Genomic DNA, 17,823 nt, shown 5'->3' with positions numbered 1-17,823 from the left:
TTTTTTGTGTCTTAAACATTTTTCTATACTTTTATTAAATTTAGTTTATATAACTTATTTTTTATTTTAAATGGAACTATTTTTTAAGGATTTGAGATAATTCAGATCTGCATTATGGTTTTGTTGATTTAATAATTTGTTATTTCAACTTGATTTTATGTTAGTGGTTTAATTTATATTAAATTAATATAAATAATAATTTTTAATAAATAATTAATGAGTCTTAAAATGGTTAAATCTTAAAAGTACTATTTATACCTTATTATTATTAAGATAGAATTTTGTATATCAGTAAAAATCAGTAGGTATATCCATCTTCTATAGCAATCATTCTCAGAAATCTCTAGAGATTTAGATAGAATTTTGTGTTGAAACAACGTGGTGTGTTTCAAATTGAAGATGACATGTCCCACATTCAATATATAAATTTAATGATGTGTAGCCTCCCTCAAGAAACATATCATATTTTTATGGTTCTTTTTTTCAACAATTTTCTTTAAGCAGTGCTAAATGAATTCAAGATTCACCCGTTCGATTTCTTCCTCAAGGTCCTTCTCACCAATTCATCTTCATATTACATGATTGTATATGCTAATTTGACATAGATGTATGCATTTATCTATGTTTTTGTCTATACATGCGATCACATGCAGGTGTGATGGGAAGAGTGAAACCCAGATGAACAAAGGCGATCAGGAGGGTAGTCAATACCCTTTTGTGAGTATTTTAAGTATGAGTGGAGGAGATGGAAACAATAGCTACTCCACCAACTCTCTTCTTCAGGTTCTTTCATCTTCTATATACATTTTTTTTTTTGTAGGACATGCATACACAAACTAATGTATCATTATATATTATAATATTCTATACTCAACCTATTTTGACTTCAACATATTTGCCGCTTTCTTTTTTTTTTGGTAAAATGTTAATATTATACCATTTTCAGTTTTTCACAATGTTGATAACAACTTATTACATGAAAAGGAAACAACAACAACACAACTCAAAAAGAAAACACAAGGACCAACATATTTGCGGCTTTCTTTGTTATATGCAGAGAAGAGTTTTATCAATGACCAAACCCATCCTGGTTAAAAACACTAAAGAAATGATGAGAAACTTGGACTTTCCTGAATGCATTAAACTAGCCGATTTGGGATGTTCTTCGGGACAAAACACGTTCATGGTCATGTCTGATATCGTCAACACAATCAATACGTTATGTGAAGAAAGCAACAAAAAACCTCCAGAGATAGATTGTTGTCTGAACGATCTCTCTGGTAATGATTTCAACACGACGTTCAAGTTCATGATTTTTTTCAAAGATATGCTCACAAGCAAAATACCATGCTTTGTCTCTGGAGTTCCTGGTTCCTTTTACTCAAGGCTCTTTACTCGTAAGAGTCTCCATTTCATTCATTCAAATTACAGTCTTCATTACCTTTCTAAGGTATCATAAGTACTTTATTGCGTACCACTAATAATAATATATTAGTTGTTTCATAAGTACAAAGCTTATGACAATTGCTTTTTTGACTTGTAAGGTTCCCGACAGACTTGAGAAGAACAAGATGAGTGTGTACATAACAGGTTCAAGTCCTATAAGTGAACACAAGGCATACTTGAATCAATTTCAGACAGATTTTACGACATTTCTAAGAATGCGCTCTGAAGAAATGGTATGTAATGGATGCATGGTTCTCACATTATTAGGCAGAAAGACTCATGTTGACCCATTGTATAGAGATTGCTGCCATTATTGGACGTTGTTACCCCAATCTCTCTCTGACCTAGTTTTCGAGGTATTGAATTATTAGTCTACGTTGATGTTTATAGTGTTACAAAAAAAATGTTTATTGATATTTTTAATGTAGACAGATGGTTAATTTCATCGATCTATACACGTTTATCATGATTCTTGTATAGGGTCTTGTGAGTGCATCAAAAGTGAAGTCGTTCAACCTGCCGTTTTATGATCCGAACGAAGAAGAAATGAGAGAAATTATTAGAAACGAGGGTTCATTCATGATAAAGGACTTGGAGACACATGTATTTGATCTCGGCCATAGTAACGAAGATTATAGCTTGCAATCAGATAGAGCTAAAGCAGGGGAAAAAGAAGCTAATTGCATAAGAGCAGTGGTTGAAACGATGCTTGTAGCTCACTTTGGAGATGCCATTAATATCGATACATTGTTTGAAAAATACGCGCATCATGTTTCTCAGCATGCTAGCTGCAAGAACAAAACGTCTGTCAGTCTAGTCGTTTCACTGATTCGGAACTAAAACTTAATAATTAATAATATTTTTTTAATATAAATAATTAATAAATAATAATGCGTGTGATGTGCCAGGGTTAAATCCATATAAAACACCGACAAAAAAATAATATAAACAAACTTTTTGAAAAATAATCACTACATTTTTTATTATAAAAATTAAAAAGTTAAAACGACAAAGATACACACTTGTGATTAGAAAATTGATAAATGAAGTGACTTGACATAATTCATTCAGATGGTCTTTTTGGGACATGCAACATGTGGGATATTGAAATGACTTCATTTAATCACTACACGATGTATATCACAAAGAGATATTTTATCAAGTTCCACCTCTATAAATAAAGTGTGCGAGGACATAGCCTTCTTATACAACATAACGTGTAGTGGTACCTATCGTCTTTGATTTCAGTACTTGAGCTAGCTTAAAGTGATAGTGCGAACAATGGATTCAACATTCATCAACACCAATCCTTATTCGAGGTTTGTCTCTTCCATTCATCTTTTATCCTGGTCCAGTAGTCGAGTAGGTATTGTAAAGTACTTGGGGGAAATTAGTCAATTGATCTTGCAAATAACCATGAAGAATTTTGCTGTGTTTCTTTTTTTTCTATTCAAACATTACAATAAAATAAATCATTAGTTCATCTGTTTTTCAGTTGTTTAGGATCAATCATATGTAGATGTGAAGTTTCGGAATAATTCATCAAAAATTTGGTCTTGTTTTGATGATAATGTTATTTCAGATCAAATTTCAAAGAGTTATGTATGCATCATTATCTTTCGGATATTATAGTGATGGTTATTTTTGAAACAAATATATTTGTTGCTACATCTAAACGGAAGTTTAAAAAACAAGAAAATATGTTTTAGCCATGTTTCTGATATTATTCAAAGGATTTTCTGTAAATAAGTCGTATGGAGATATTTTTTTGGTTAAAAAAGAACTAATTCAGTTTGCTTGTAAAAATTATTCGATAACAGAGAAGAGAAACTGATATTTTACCCCAAAAAAACAAAACAAAAAACAGAAACTGATATTTCTACGTGAACATTATTAACACATGGCTCGTCTCTTTTCGCGTGCCACTTATCTAAATGTAGATCACATATTCGTGTGCTCTCATATGAGAGTACGAACCCACAACAAGGCCAGGGCATGGGGGATACTGATCACCTGATCACTGAACCAATCAACTAGCGTCACAGCACCCTTACACTACAAGAAAACAGCGGTATTCTGACGGACGTTCCGACGGAAAATGAATTCCTCGGAATATACCGAGGAATTTCCGAGGCAATTCCGAGGAAACACAAAATTTGGCTTCCTCGGAATTTCCTCGGAATATACCGACGGAATTCCGAGGAAAATTCAGTTCGTCGGAATATTCCGACGGAATACCGAGGAAAATTCAGTTCGTCGGAATATTCCGACGGAATACCGAGGAAAATAGTATTCCTAGGAAAAAATCGATGAATTCCGAGGAAATATTATAGACGTTAGAGAGCCGTTGGGGGGATTTTAAAAATTCCGAGGAAATTCCGAGGGCAGAAAGGTTTTCCTCGGAATTTCCTCGGAATAGATCTTGTCGATTTAGAGATTTGATTATACATTCCTTTTCCTCGGAATTTCCTCGGAGTTTTCCGAGGAAATTCCGACGATGATAGAGTTTTCCTCGGAATTCCCTCGGAAAATTCCGAGGAAATTCCGAGGAACTTGGGGTTTTAAACCAAAAACAACGTTTTACGGATTGAATAACACGTATATAACTTTCATTAAGTGTCTTAACCAGATTATGAAGTCAAACTTTGGTGTTTTACCCAATAACAAACACTTTTACGATTGCATGAACGAAAACCATACAACATAAGAGAAACACTTATACACTTTAACAAACGGTAAAGAGAATACTTACAATTATTTTTGAAATTTTGTTATTTCATGGTTTATGATCATCTATACAAAGAATCCTCAATGGTATGCATTATAATTGTATAAGAAATGAAATACGGCGAAAATAATCGATGTTTTGAAACCCCAAACCCTGGTTCCTCGGAATTTCCTCGGTAAATTCCGAGGAAATTCCGAAGAAACCTGGTTCCTCGGAATTTCCTCGGAATTTTCCGAGGAAATTACGACGACGATAGAGTTTTCCTCGGAATTCCCTCGGAAAATTCCGAGGAAATTTCGAGGAACTTGGGATTTTAAACCGAAAACAACGTTTTACGGATTGAATAACACGTATATAACCTTCATTAAGTGTCTTAATCAGATTATGAAGTCAAACTTTGGTGTTTTACCCAATAACAAACACTTTTACGATTGCATGAACGAAAACCATACAACATAAGAGAAACACTTATACACTTTAACAAACGGTAAAGAGAATACTTACAATTATTTTTGAAATTTTGTTATTTCATGGTTTATGATCATCTATACAAAGAATCCTCAATGGTATGCATTATAATTGTATAAGAAATGAAATACGGCGAAAATAATCGATGTTTTGAAACCCCAAACCCTGGTTCCTCGGAATTTCCTCGGTAAATTCCGAGGAAATTCCGAGGAAACCTGGTTCCTCGGAATATTTTCATTTAACCGGGTAAACCAAGCCGCCAAATATTTCGCGAAAATTGAATTAATGATTTCCGAGGAAATTCCGACGGATATAGTAAATATTTCCGAGGAAATTCCGACGGATAATTTCCGTCGGACCCCTCATTTTATTAGGTCGAGCCCGACCTTCTTCCCCATTTCTCTCCGCCGCAATCTCTCTTTCTCCTGCGATTTCGTCGACTCCTCTCTTCTCCCTTGCGATTTGCGGCGCTTTCTCTCTTCTCCCTCGCGATTTCCACCCTAATCCTCATGTATGAACCCTATCCCACTCTTTTAGGTTAGATTTGTATGGTTTTTAAGTAGATTTGATGATTTTGGAATGAGATTTATAGATTTTGTTAGGGTGAATGGTAGATTTATAGATTTTGTTAGGGTGAATGGTAGATTTGATTTGTATCACTTGATTTGAATTTTTTTTTTTAGTTTTTATTAATTTTGTGGTTATAAAAATCGAATTTGTAATTATATATATATATTGAAAACGTTTTTTGTATATAAAATCTATTTTTTGCATTTTAAATTCATTTATATATTTATTAAACATTTTTAAAATCTATAAAACTTTTTTTAAGATTAAAAATCATATATATAATATTTAAAATCATTTTTTTGTGGTTATAAAACGTTTTATGTATTTTATATATAAAATATAAATTTCTATATTTATTAAACATTTTTAATATTATGAAAACTATTTTTTGTAATTATTTAACATTTTAAATATTTTTAAAACTATTTTTTGTAATTATTAACTGTTTTTGTGATTTATTTAAACTATTTTTTTAATTTTTATACTATTTTATATTTATTAAAACTAATTTTGTATTTATAAAACATTTTTTTTATTATAAACACTATTTTATTATTTTTTGTATTTATAAAAACTATTTTGTATTTATAAAAAGATGATTTCATATTTATAAAAATATTTATATTTATTAAAACTAATTTTGTATTTATAAAACATTTTTTTGATTTATAAACACTATTTTATTATTTTTTGTATTTATAAAAACTATTTTGTATTTATAAAAAGATGATTTCATATTTATAAAAATATTTATATTTATTATAACTAATTTTGTATTTATAAAACATTTTTTTATTTATAAAAACTATTTTAGTTTTTTTTGTATTTATAAAAACTATTTTGTATTTATAAAAAGATGATTTCATATTTATAAAAATATTTATATTTATTATAACTAATTTTGTATTTATAAAACATTTTTTTTATTTATAAAAACTATTTTATTTTTTTTGTATTTTAAATATATTTTCTATTTCAATTTTAGTTTTATATTTTCGAATTTCAATTTAAAAAAATAAATTTATATTTTTTTTTTAATTTTGGAAATATTCCGAGGAAGTGTATCCCTCGGGATATTCCGACAACATCTTCCTCGGAATATTCCGAGGAAATTCCGACGAACTTGTGGTCCTCGGAATTTCCTCGGAAATTCGTTTCCTCGGAATTCCGTCGGAAATTTCCGAGGAATTTCCGAGGAAAAATGAAATTCCGAGGAGTTATTTTCGAGGACTTTTTTCGTCGGTATGTCGTCGGAATAGCGTTATTCCGACGACATACCGACGATATTTTCCCTCAGTATGTCGCTGTTTTCTTGTAGTGTTACATTAACATTATCTTCGTCTAGAAGCTTTCTACAGTTCATTAGTCCAGATAACTCTAAGAAGAAACGATTCCCAATGTCATTTTTCTGTAGATACGGATAAGAAATCTCATTTAAGAACAATGGAGATATCACGTTAAAAACAATATATTCCATCAAAAAGATTTTTTTGTTTATTTATAATGAAATTTCATCAAGGTTCCCTTCTATAAAATAGAGTTGCAGCTCTCTTATTTTTGCAGCTCCTTTTTTACAACATTAAAGTGTACTAATTGTCTCTCTATAAGGATTTGATTGGCATAGCATTAGAATAAACATTATACTTCTTATTATTCAATCAACAATGATTAAAAAGCATTTAAAGCTTTTGGTACATTATTTGCATTTAGAATATAAACTTTTTTTAAAATAATTTAAATAATTAATTTATATTATCTAATAATATAAAAAAATATTTATATCCAACTATTTTTTTAAATTAATTTTTAAAATAAGAGTTACTTTTAAAAAATAATATTTAAAATTAGTTTTTATATATATTTTTTAAATAAAATTATTTCACATTTTAAATATAATTAAATTTATAGTTAATATAATTCATTATTGTCAATAAAAATAAAAATCAATATGCATATATATATTATAAATATATATTTATATTTATATTATTCAAAAATAAGCAAATTATATGTCATATACTAATTTTATTTGATAATTATATATGTAAATCATTTGCTGATCTAATAATCACTTTATTAGTTGCATTTATAAAAGCATAATGTTTGTCATTAAATATTCATCCGCACCAATCCTCCTTCTTTTAATGTTGGATTCATCTTCAATGCGTGTGTATATTATACATGCAGCTGTGGTTGTAAGAGTGATAATGAGAAGTCTAATGGCGATGACGAGAGAAGTAGTGGATACTCTTTTGTGAGTGCTCTTAGCATGAGCGGAGGAGATGGAGACAACAGTTACTCAACCAATTCTCTTCTTCAGGTTTTATATATGCATACATATATACAAATAATCAGTTGCCTAACTACTTCTCCAAAGTGTGAACATATAAATATGACACCCAAATGTTTTACTAGCTACCAAATTAAAAAAAAATACAATATGTTTTTTGAATTTCAGAAAAGAGTTTTATCAAGGTCCAAAAGAGTGTTGGTTGAAAACACCAAAGAAATGATGAAAAACTTGGACTTTCCTAGATGCATTAAAGTAGCAGACTTGGGATGTTCATCCGGACAAAACACATTTTTGGCGATGTCTGAGATCGTCAACACAATTAATGCATTATGTAAAGAGTGGAACAAAAACCCACCAGAGATAGATTGTTGTCTGAATGATCTCCCTAGTAACGATTTCAACACAACTTTCAAGTTCATAACTTCCTTCAACAAGAAGCTCACAAGAGAAGGATCGTGCTTCGTGTCTGCCGTACCTTATTCCTTTTACTCGAGGCTCTTCTCTCGCAAGAGTCTCCATCTCGTACATTCAGTTTACAGTATTCACTTTCTCTCTAAGGTCTTAATTAATATTATAAATACTTAGTTATAACGTTCCGTTTAATTATACACACATTTATCAATATATAAATATAAGCTTCTAACAATGGAATTTTGGTCTTATAAGGTTCCGGAAGGACTGGAGAAGAACAAGATGAGTGTGTACATAACAAGTTCAAGTCCTCTAAGTGAATACAAGGCTTACTTGAATCAATTCCAAAAAGATTTTACGACATTTCTAAGAATGCGCTCTGAAGAGATGGTATCTAATGGACGCATGGTTCTCACGTTAATTGGGAGAAAGACTCTTGATGATCCATTGTATAGGGATTGCTGCCATTTCTGGACACTGCTATCCGAATCTCTCCATGATCTAGTTCTCGAGGTACTAATTTTAAATATGTTTAAAAAATATAAATATTTTTACTTCATATATTTAATCGTTTGTGGTCTATTTATGTAGGGTATTGTGAGTGCATCGAAGGTAAGTTCGTTCAAGATGCCGTTTTATGATCCGAGCAAAGAAGAAGTGACAGATCTAATAAGAAAAGAGAATTCCTTCAAAATAAACGACTTGGACACACACGGATTTGATCTTGGTCATAGTGTTGAAGACTGTAGCTTGCAATCATATGGAGTTAAAGCAGGGCAAAAAGAAGCTAGTTGCATAAGAGCAGTGACTGAGAGGATGCTCATTGCTCACTTTGGAGATGACATCAATATTGACACATTGTTTAACAAGTATGCGCTTCGTGTGTCTCAGCATGCAAGCTGTAGGATCAAGACGAGTGTCTCTCTAGTCGTTTCATTGATCCGGAAATAACTTCTGTTTAAGTATTGATGATTAATTTGTGTGTGTCATATTCAAGATCAAATATACTTATTGGCTTGTAATTTGTGTCATATATTGTTGTTTTATTTTGTAAATGTGGATTTGTGAACGTGCGACCATGAAATAGACACGAGATTAAGTAGAGGCTCACACACACTCGATAATGATCCTTAGAGAAACGAGTTGTGCTCCTTAACTCTCCCACTACTCTTTCTCGCTCTATTTATCAACAGTTAAGGATTTTTGCATGTACCTATTAATCAACTATATACATATGCAATAATATGTATAGATATACAATGCCTACATGCCGTCCATGTTATCAAGTCGGTACTCTTCCCTAATCATTGGGAGTACGCATGCAATGACTAGCCACTATCTTTTTTCTTTATATAATTATTTAGCTACTAACCTAATTAGTCTCCCAATAAATGGATAGTAGACCCTATATTAGATATATTTTTGCCTCATTTTAGTTATATATAGCATATTTCATCTTAACATTTTCAATTAATCCCCACTTCTACAAAAGAGCTTCTAAGCTTAATTTATTATCTATCTACTTCTTTAATTTTTTTTTGCTAACCGAGTATCCTGACCCCACCGAGGTGGTCCAGACTAGAGACCGAAGTGAGCATGGACGCTGCCAGGACGTCACCATGTGGCTCACCGTGTAACGGTCTTCGGTCTCGGATGCTGCAGCCCATATGTAAATTCCGCAGTGGCCAAGGCTCGAACCCAGGGGCGGACACTCCAGCTGGAGCTCCTATACCACTAGACCAAAGCAACTTGGTTTATCTACTTCTTTAATAGAACTTCTAAGCTTAATTTGTTATATATCACACATCATTATCAATGATATCATTCGATTTCTTTTAATCCATAATCATATCAATAATAGTATTTTCATGGGAGAATTATTATATCGCAGAAAAATACTAAAGCGGCGGAGAGGAGCATGTACAATAGATTTCTGGTATTACAAATATATAAAAATAAGATAATTAACTCTTGAAGATACGATTAGCTGCACTTGCTGATTGCTTGCTACTTGGTAATATTCTTTACGTGGAGTGGGTGCTCTTCGCATCATGCATCCGTTAACGGAATCCGTATATACTTTCGATCTGCACATACACACGCCAACATGTGGTTATTTATGATATAAATTTGTATTTATCTCTCCATTTTACACTTTATTAACGTAATATTCTATGTGCAAAGTGAATTTATACAATATATTAGGGGTGGGCATTTTACCCGAAATCCGAAGTGGCACCCGAACCCGATCCGAAAAATCCGAACCGAAATCCGAACCGAAGTAGCAAAATATCCGAACGGGTATTGAATTAGGAGAGATTGGATATCCGAACCCGAACGGGTAATATCCGAACCCGAATGGATATCCAAAAATAACCGAACATATGATAATTAACCTTATATTTATAGTTTACATCTTTCATTTTATATAAAATATTTATATTGATACTACACATACTTTAAATTCATATGATATACATACAATTACGTAGAAGATGATTTGCTATTCGCTTAAAATGCATGTCAAACTTCTTATTTCAGCAATTAACAAAAAGTTACATCCAAAATTTAAAAACAATAACCAAATTAATGTCTTTTTAGTTTGAAAATGTTATGTCCAAATATATTAACCATGCAATCTATTAAAAATAAAAAATAGTTAAGTGAAAAGTTATATATTTAAATACAAGAAATTTGAGAAATGAAAATTTTTATTTTTTTTTCTTCAAAATCTAAATATCCGAACCCGATCCGAAATAACCGAAACCGAACTTAAAATACCCGAACCCGACCCGAAGTACAGAAATACCCGAACGGGTTCTACACCTCTATACCGAAATATCCGAAAATCCGAAATACCCGACCCGAACCCGAACGGGTACCCGAACGCCCACCCCTACAATATATAATGGTGAAATTCGATTCCCCCTTCTTTTAAACAACTTTAGGATATTTTGTACCGGTTTAATAAACATCATCACTAGACAAATATTATTGACTTGAATCTTGCTTTTTTTTTTTGTGCAACTGACTTGAATCTTGCTTGAAGTCTAATTATCGTAGCCTTGAGACAAATTGGTTGGCCTTTGGTTGTTTAGAGTCAGTTTTCAGACAATTTTAGATAATGTTTTTTCAATACACATTTACGTATAGACGTGTACACGTATATATATGTAAGAGAAATATTTTAAAAGAAAGGAACAAATAATGATAGATGGAGTGGAGTAGTGGTAGAGATAGATGAAGGGCGAGCCGTAGATTCCGTGAGGGACAGGCTTGCATTGCACTTACCATTACTCCTTCCCTTCCTTCATTTATTTTTTCTTTAATAATATATATACAGTTTTAGAACAAATTTAGAATGCGTTTGATTTGATTTAGAACTAGATTGTAGATTAAAACTTGATAGGATTTGTCAGAAAAATAAATCAACAATTACAATGTAAGATACAAACTACATATTCTCTAAGATAATTTTTAAAATAGTGAAGTTTTATCATTGAAATTTACAAAAACAATCATGTCTAAATATTAAAACTAAATATATAATGTTAAATCATATAATTAGATATACTTTTGTGATATTCTATCTTGTAATGACTATTTTGAAGTGATGCCTAAAATTTGTTAACGTACATATCAAAGTGAAAACTAATTTTAACAACAACAAAAAAAACTACTAAACTATTTGATATGTGTTCATACCCAAAATAAATAGGTACACAGAGTAACAACACGGATAATGAAGTGGAATAAACAAATAATACTATAGATATTGTCTAAATTGGCACGTTTTGTTGCAAATTATTACACACACTCTTTCTCTCTCTTTATCTCATTGTCTTGTGATTAGTTTGCCAAGTTGGGTAAATACTAGAAGAGAGAGACAATAACAGAATTACTAAAATTTTAGAGGCTACAAAAAGACAAGTCCAAACATATTCACACACTTGCAAAGTTTTTTCTTATATATGTCTGGTGTCTCTCTTTGACTTGTCTCTTCCTATATCACTCACTATTTATGTATCCATCTCTCCACACATCTCTCTCCATCCCACACACATCTTCCTCTTAACACATTACTATATATGCATATATCTCATTCTTAAACTTCTTCATAATCAACATCAACACAAATCCTCTTCTCCTTTAGTGATCTTCATCTCTTGATGGAAGCGTTTGTAGAGGCCATAGCGGCTTCAAAGGAGCAATCATTAATCTTTAAAGGGAAGCGTACAAAGCGACAACGTCCACAGTCTCCCATTCCTTTCTCTATCGCCCCTCCTATAGTTTCTTCCCATGCACGTGACATTCTAGAAGAATCCAAAAAGGATGGTGTGATCACGTCTTCATCTTCATCAGCCTCTTGGTTCTCTAACAACAACGCAACTTTGAAGGCTGAAGAAGACGAGGAAGAGCAAGACATAGCCAACTGTTTGATCCTCTTGTCTCAAGGTCACTCTCTTCCCATACCTAACCACGAAGCAAACAACAATAACACGTTTAGATTTAGCAGCAGGAGGTTTCTAGAGACTTCTTCATCTAACGGTGGTGGCAAAGCCGGTTACTACGTTTATCAATGCAAAACTTGTGACCGGACCTTCCCTTCTTTCCAGGCTTTAGGCGGCCATAGAGCTAGCCACAAGAAACCTAAAGCCACGTTATCCTTATATTCCAACATTGACGTTAAGAAGAATATCTACGAAAGTGACGCCGTTTCACTCGTCACAACCTCAACTATTTACAAGAACAATAACAATAGATCGCTTGCCGTGTATGGTAAGGCTGGTAGCAATAAGGTTCATGAATGTGGAGTCTGTGGAGCCGAGTTTACGTCCGGGCAAGCCTTAGGTGGCCACATGAGACGGCATAGAGGCGCAGTGGTTATTGCTGCGGCGCCGGTTACCACCGTGACGGTGGCCACGGCTGCTGCCAACACGGAGTTATCATTGTCTTCTATGTCGTTCGATCAAATATCCGACGGTCAAGATCATTTGGTGATGCCAGCTACAAAGAGAGCTAAGAAGACGGTCGTGTCATTGGATTTGGATCTGAATCTACCCGCATCCGAAGATGAGAATCGGGTCAACGGGTTTACCTTTGCTTTGAAGCAAAAACAGGAACAAGAACATCAACCAACGATGCAAAGAGAAGAACCAAAGTGTCTTCTCATGTCTGCTCCTACTTTGGTGGATTGCCGTTACTGATAAACATCATAACCTAAAAAAAACAGAAAATCATTTTAATATATTTTCTTCTTTTTTATTTACTGGGAAAGTGGTAATTCATTGTTTGTATATCAAATGTTTTTTTTTGTATGTAACCGATTCTTTGCTTGTTAAAGACTTGCGAGATTCTTTTTTTCCATTGGGGTGTCTTTTTCAGAGGAATTATAAAATATAATTACTTTGCTAGTTTCGATTTGTTACAAAAAGAAATGTGTAGAAAAAATTGATGTCACGTTCTCTTTATACTTTTTTTTTTTGATTAAAACGTTCTTTATACTTCTGATCGAAAAAATTAATTTTCTCTCTTTATCCCCGAAGAAAAAACTAAAGCTCATGATAAGTGCGTGACGAAGGTCGAGTCTATTGTTTTAATTCTTTTTCTGTTACAATAAAGTTTATTGCCAGTGGTGATTGCTTACAATAATGTTGTCACATTATATACTCTATTCACATTCTGTTTAGTTGGAATGAATGCTTTTCCTAGATTCCTGGATCTCAGTTGAGCAACAATTTGATTATCTTCTTAAACTTTATAATACTTTATTTACCTTAGAAAATATATGCATATTCTGAAATTACTCTCCGCCAAGAAACTATAATCACTTCAATTTTATCAAATTTCATGGAAGCAAACACTTGTTAAGATAAAACTCTCATATAAATATTAACACAGTCATTACAGAATACAAATCAGCTGGAAAGGATAAATAATCACACTTCAAATACAAGGCCTAGTATACTATTCACAGTAAAGATTTATCTATCATTGACGCCAAACGAATGGGCCTCTCTGCCTATGATGCGGCCCACAGTACATTAATTCGATTCCACGTAGGTTGCTAAATTGGGTAATTCGACACGTTAGAACGTTCCAGAGCAACAATGTCGATGACGTGTCACCTAACTAGACGCGGTCGCTGATCAACTATCACCTTCCCGTCACTGTAACCTCCTCTCCGAACTCACACCATCGTGGACGATTTTAAAAAAACCTTCGCCGCGTCATTGCTTTCGTTTCTTCTTTCCACGGTTGTTTAATTCCCCAATGGCACCATCGTGATCGACTCTCTCTCTCTCTCTCCTCCGTCTTTCCCCCAATTCTTCTCAAAACCCTAATTTAATCAGCCGATAAAATTAAAAAAAAAAAAACTTAAACTTTTCTTGATGGGTCTTGGCTCAGTGACGTCGCTAGCTCCTGGGTTCCGTTTCCACCCCACAGACGAGGAGCTCGTCCGCTACTACCTCAAGCGCAAGGTCTGCAACAAGCCCTTCAACTTCGACGCCATCTCCGTCACCGATATCTACAAATCCGAGCCGTGGGATCTACCAGGTTAACTCTCTCGGTGGTTAGCTAGCTCAATTGCGATTGATTTTGACTTTTGGGTTTTTTTTGGGTGGATTGTAGATAAGTCGAAGCTGAAAAGTAGAGACTTGGAGTGGTACTTCTTTAGTATGCTTGATAAGAAGTACAGCAACGGTTCCAAGACGAATCGCGCCACGGAGAAAGGGTACTGGAAGACGACGGGGAAGGATCGGGAGATTCGTAATGGCTCGAGAGCTGTGGGGATGAAGAAGACTCTTGTTTATCATAAAGGTCGTGCTCCTCGTGGTGAGAGGACTAATTGGGTTATGCATGAGTATCGGCTTACTGATGAGGAGTTGAAGAGAGCTGGTGCCCCACTAGTAAGTTTTAAGTATGAAAGTTGGTTTCTTTACGGTAATGGATTAAAAAGTTATTGACGTTGTTTGAGTCTCTGTTTGTGTAGGATGCGTTTGTGCTGTGTAGGATATTTCAGAAGAGTGGGACTGGGCCTAAGAATGGGGAGCAGTACGGTGCTCCTTATCTTGAGGAGGAGTGGGAAGAGGATAAGATGACGTTTGTACCAGAGCAAGATGCTCTCAGTGAAGGATTGGCTGTTGATGATGATGTCTATGTCGACATTGACGAGATTGATGAGGTTTGTGTATGAAATTATCTCTCTTTATGGTGTCAGTTTATAGTGTGAGAGTTTTTAGAATGTTGCTAGATAATGTACTAGCTTCACTTATGCTCAAGAGTGGAGCTTAGGGATGTATGTTAGTGAGCTTAGGTTTTAGCATTCTAAACGTCCGAATCTGATTTTCTTTTGCAGAAGCCTGAGAATCTGGTGGTATATGATGCTATTCCTGTTCAAACTAATTATTGTCATGGAGAATCAAGCAATAATGCTGAATCAGGAAACTATGAAGACTCTGGAAACTATGTTGTTGACTCCGGTGGTTACATTGAACAGCCAACTGAAACTTTTGAAGAGGATCAGAAGCCTATCATTCGGGATTGTAGCATCCAGCCTTGTTCTCTGTTTCCGGTTGAACAAATTGGGTGTGGTGTGGAAGATGAGAACGCGGTGAATCTGGAAACTTCCAACAATAATGTGTTTGTGGCTGATCCTTGCTACAGTGACATTCCTATCGAAGCTGACTATCTGCCTGACGAGCCATTCATGGATCCTAGCAACAATCTTCCACTCTGTGATGATCTGTACCTGGAAACGAACGATCTCAGCGGTGGTGGTCTACAAGATGATTTCAACTTTGAAGATTATCTCAACTTCTTTGACGATGAGGAGGCTCAGAATTTGACTCTTGACGTTTCACAACTGTTGGGATCTGAGGATGCTCCTCCTGACCAAGAAGGCCTCGACCAGAAGGTAAGAGTCTTGCTTTCGACTTGCTTATGTCTTCTTCATTTTGGATCCCTTTCTAACTTACTTTTGTACCACCAGCCTTCCCCTGAAGAATTGGAGAAGGAGGTGGTGGAGAAAAAGGAAAGCGGCGAAGGGTCTTCCTCAAAACAAGATGCAGATGTCACTGACTTCGATTCAGGTAACGCTCGGAGATGTTCATATATTTACACGTCAAACATATTGTTTGATGACAGATCCTAACTCTTTCTGAAACTCAATCCTGCAGATTCGAAGTACCCTTTCCTTAAAAAGTCGAGCCACATGTTTGGAGTTCCACCTTCATTTGCTTCCCAGTTCCAAACAAAGGACGCTGCAATCCGGCTACACGCAGCGCAATCTTCAGGTTCGGTTCACGTTACTGCAGGTATGATCAGAATATCGAACATGACTCCAGCAGTGGATAGCGACATGGGCTGGGCATATGACAAGAGCGGTGACCTCAACGTGGTCCTTTCTTTTGGCTTGGTCCAACGGGATGATGCCATGAGCAAGACAGGAGGAACTTCAGCAACAAGAGCTATGTTAATCTTCCTGTGTTTATGGGTTCTCTTACTCTCCGTTAGCTTCAAGATAGTAACCATGGTCTCTGCTCGGTGATAGCATCAAAAAGTTTGAATCGTCTGAAGAAAAAAACTTCGTTCGGTGTTTGTACCTCTCTCTCCAGTTATATAGGTGTTACTCTGGCAGTGCTTTGCTGCCCCCTCCACCCAATATTTTTATTTTTCTTGTAAGGATTATGTGTAGCTCGAATTCTCTTTAAAAGTTTTAAGCCTGAGCTTATAATAACATATCATCTCTTTCCTTTATTGACAGTCACTATGTGATCCTTGCTCTTTGTTAGTTAATCAACTTATCTCTGCTGGAAACATTGATTTAAGACGTTTCAAACTGAAATGATATTATCAGCAGAATGTATATTCTGTTCTCCAGTAAAAGGTGGAAAAATCCTCAAAATTCTAGACTAATATAAAATAACAAAATTAATATATTTATATGATTTGATTATATGAAGAAACATCAACAAGAACCAAGTTTCAACGTCAGAAGCATTCCGGGGCTGTACAAGAAGATCTATCAGTTTCACATAACCAGCTCACGCACATGGCGTCTAGCTCTACAGTCATATGGTCTGCAGAAACAATAACATCGCCTAAGGATCAAGTTACAGAGAGTTTTTTTTTTAATGAGAGAGAGAGAGAAAAGAACTTGCAAGACCGGTTTAGGTGGTTGCAAGACCGGTTCGGTTCCAACATTATTACCGTTAGGAGAAACGCACGCGTTTTGTGGCGATCGAGACCAGACTCAAACCTTTAAGACAAATATAGCCGTTACGAAGGCTTCTCTATAAATACACAACACACCAACTCAAAAACACTACACTATAATCAGACAACAAACCAAACTCAGAAACACTTATAATCAGACAACAAACCAAACCATTATCCCTCCTTTCTTCTCCAATTATATCCATGTCCGAAGAAGACCGTTAATGTCAAAATACAAACCTCCAACCTCCTTCCACTAAAACTCTCTCTCTCTCTGTTCAATCCCGTTTCTGTGCAATGGATAAACCACCGGCAAAAGTGAAGAATGGTTTTGGAAGAAGAAACAGCCTGTGGCCCATAGACCAAACCGGTTTCGAAATCGATCAAAGCTCAATCACTCGTTTCCTAAAGAAAGGCTCAAATACTCGCTCCCGGTTTACATGGCCGCCGTCTTCCACGCTGCTGAAGAAGTAAGTCTCTCGATTCAGATCTGATTTTTTTGTTTAGCGAAAATCATTGTCTGATTTCTAAGATCTGTGATTCAGGTGTTAAGAGCTTTTGCTGCCAGAGACAACAAGAAGTCAGACGATCATTCTCAGGCATCTTCTTCTTTTGGCTATTAGGAACTATGAAGAAGAGTTGTGGAAAGCTTTTGCCAAATTTTTTTTTTTTTTGCATTTTTTTTCAT

The 17,823-nt window shown here is 34.5% G+C and overlaps 4 protein-coding genes across 4 annotated transcripts; all 4 read left to right on the top strand.

Annotated features, from left to right (window-relative positions):
* Positions 1-320: 320 nt before the first annotated feature.
* Positions 321-2,320, top strand: LOC106372697 (salicylate/benzoate carboxyl methyltransferase). The gene is made up of 5 exons (XM_013812969.3): positions 321-548; positions 654-783; positions 1,058-1,450; positions 1,545-1,802; positions 1,927-2,320. The coding sequence occupies exons 1-5, from the start codon at positions 511-513 to the stop codon at positions 2,284-2,286; spliced, it is 1,179 nt and encodes a 392-aa protein (XP_013668423.1). The 5' UTR covers positions 321-510; the 3' UTR covers positions 2,287-2,320.
* A 197-nt stretch (positions 2,321-2,517) lies between these two features.
* On the top strand, positions 2,518-8,985 carry LOC111201539 (salicylate/benzoate carboxyl methyltransferase). The gene is made up of 5 exons (XM_022693783.2): positions 2,518-2,765; positions 7,400-7,532; positions 7,671-8,063; positions 8,172-8,429; positions 8,508-8,985. Exons 1-5 carry the CDS (start codon positions 2,728-2,730, stop codon positions 8,865-8,867), a joined length of 1,182 nt encoding a protein of 393 aa, XP_022549504.1. The 5' UTR covers positions 2,518-2,727; the 3' UTR covers positions 8,868-8,985.
* Positions 8,986-10,859: 1,874 nt separating this feature from the next.
* Positions 10,860-13,280, top strand: LOC106436481 (zinc finger protein ZAT5-like). The gene has a single exon (XM_013877444.3). The coding sequence runs from the start codon at positions 12,086-12,088 to the stop codon at positions 13,121-13,123; it is 1,038 nt and encodes a 345-aa protein (XP_013732898.2). The 5' UTR covers positions 10,860-12,085; the 3' UTR covers positions 13,124-13,280.
* Positions 13,281-14,125: 845 nt separating this feature from the next.
* LOC106436484 (NAC domain-containing protein 78) lies at positions 14,126-16,676 on the top strand. Its single transcript, XM_013877449.3, has 6 exons — positions 14,126-14,474; positions 14,550-14,827; positions 14,911-15,102; positions 15,277-15,834; positions 15,910-16,009; positions 16,097-16,676. The coding sequence occupies exons 1-6, from the start codon at positions 14,309-14,311 to the stop codon at positions 16,465-16,467; spliced, it is 1,665 nt and encodes a 554-aa protein (XP_013732903.3). The 5' UTR covers positions 14,126-14,308; the 3' UTR covers positions 16,468-16,676.
* Positions 16,677-17,823: the final 1,147 nt, after the last annotated feature.

Source organism: Brassica napus, chromosome A10, assembly GCF_020379485.1.
Source record: "Brassica napus cultivar Da-Ae chromosome A10, Da-Ae, whole genome shotgun sequence".
In the NCBI taxonomy this organism is placed as follows: Eukaryota; Viridiplantae; Streptophyta; class Magnoliopsida; order Brassicales; family Brassicaceae; genus Brassica; species Brassica napus.
Note: the sequence above shows the minus strand (reverse complement) of the source record. Positions and strands in the feature narration are given on the sequence as shown.

Coding starts and splice junctions, on each gene's coding strand:
- LOC106436481 (XM_013877444.3), top strand. CDS start 12,086: ATGGAAGCGTTTGTAGAGGCCATAGCGGCTTCAAAGGAGCAATCATTA.
- LOC111201539 (XM_022693783.2), top strand. CDS start 2,728: ATGGATTCAACATTCATCAACACCAATCCTTATTCGAG. Junction 2,766..7,399: donor AACACCAATCCTTATTCGAG/GTTTGTCTCTTC, acceptor TTATACATGCAG/CTGTGGTTGTAAGAGTGATA. Junction 8,430..8,507: donor TCCATGATCTAGTTCTCGAG/GTACTAATTTTA, acceptor CTATTTATGTAG/GGTATTGTGAGTGCATCGAA.
- LOC106436484 (XM_013877449.3), top strand. CDS start 14,309: ATGGGTCTTGGCTCAGTGACGTCGCTAGCTCCTGGGTTCCGTTTCCAC. Junction 15,835..15,909: donor AAGAAGGCCTCGACCAGAAG/GTAAGAGTCTTG, acceptor TTGTACCACCAG/CCTTCCCCTGAAGAATTGGA. Junction 16,010..16,096: donor TGTCACTGACTTCGATTCAG/GTAACGCTCGGA, acceptor TCAATCCTGCAG/ATTCGAAGTACCCTTTCCTT.
- LOC106372697 (XM_013812969.3), top strand. CDS start 511: ATGAATTCAAGATTCACCCGTTCGATTTCTTCCTCAAG. Junction 784..1,057: donor CCACCAACTCTCTTCTTCAG/GTTCTTTCATCT, acceptor TGTTATATGCAG/AGAAGAGTTTTATCAATGAC. Junction 1,803..1,926: donor TCTCTGACCTAGTTTTCGAG/GTATTGAATTAT, acceptor ATTCTTGTATAG/GGTCTTGTGAGTGCATCAAA.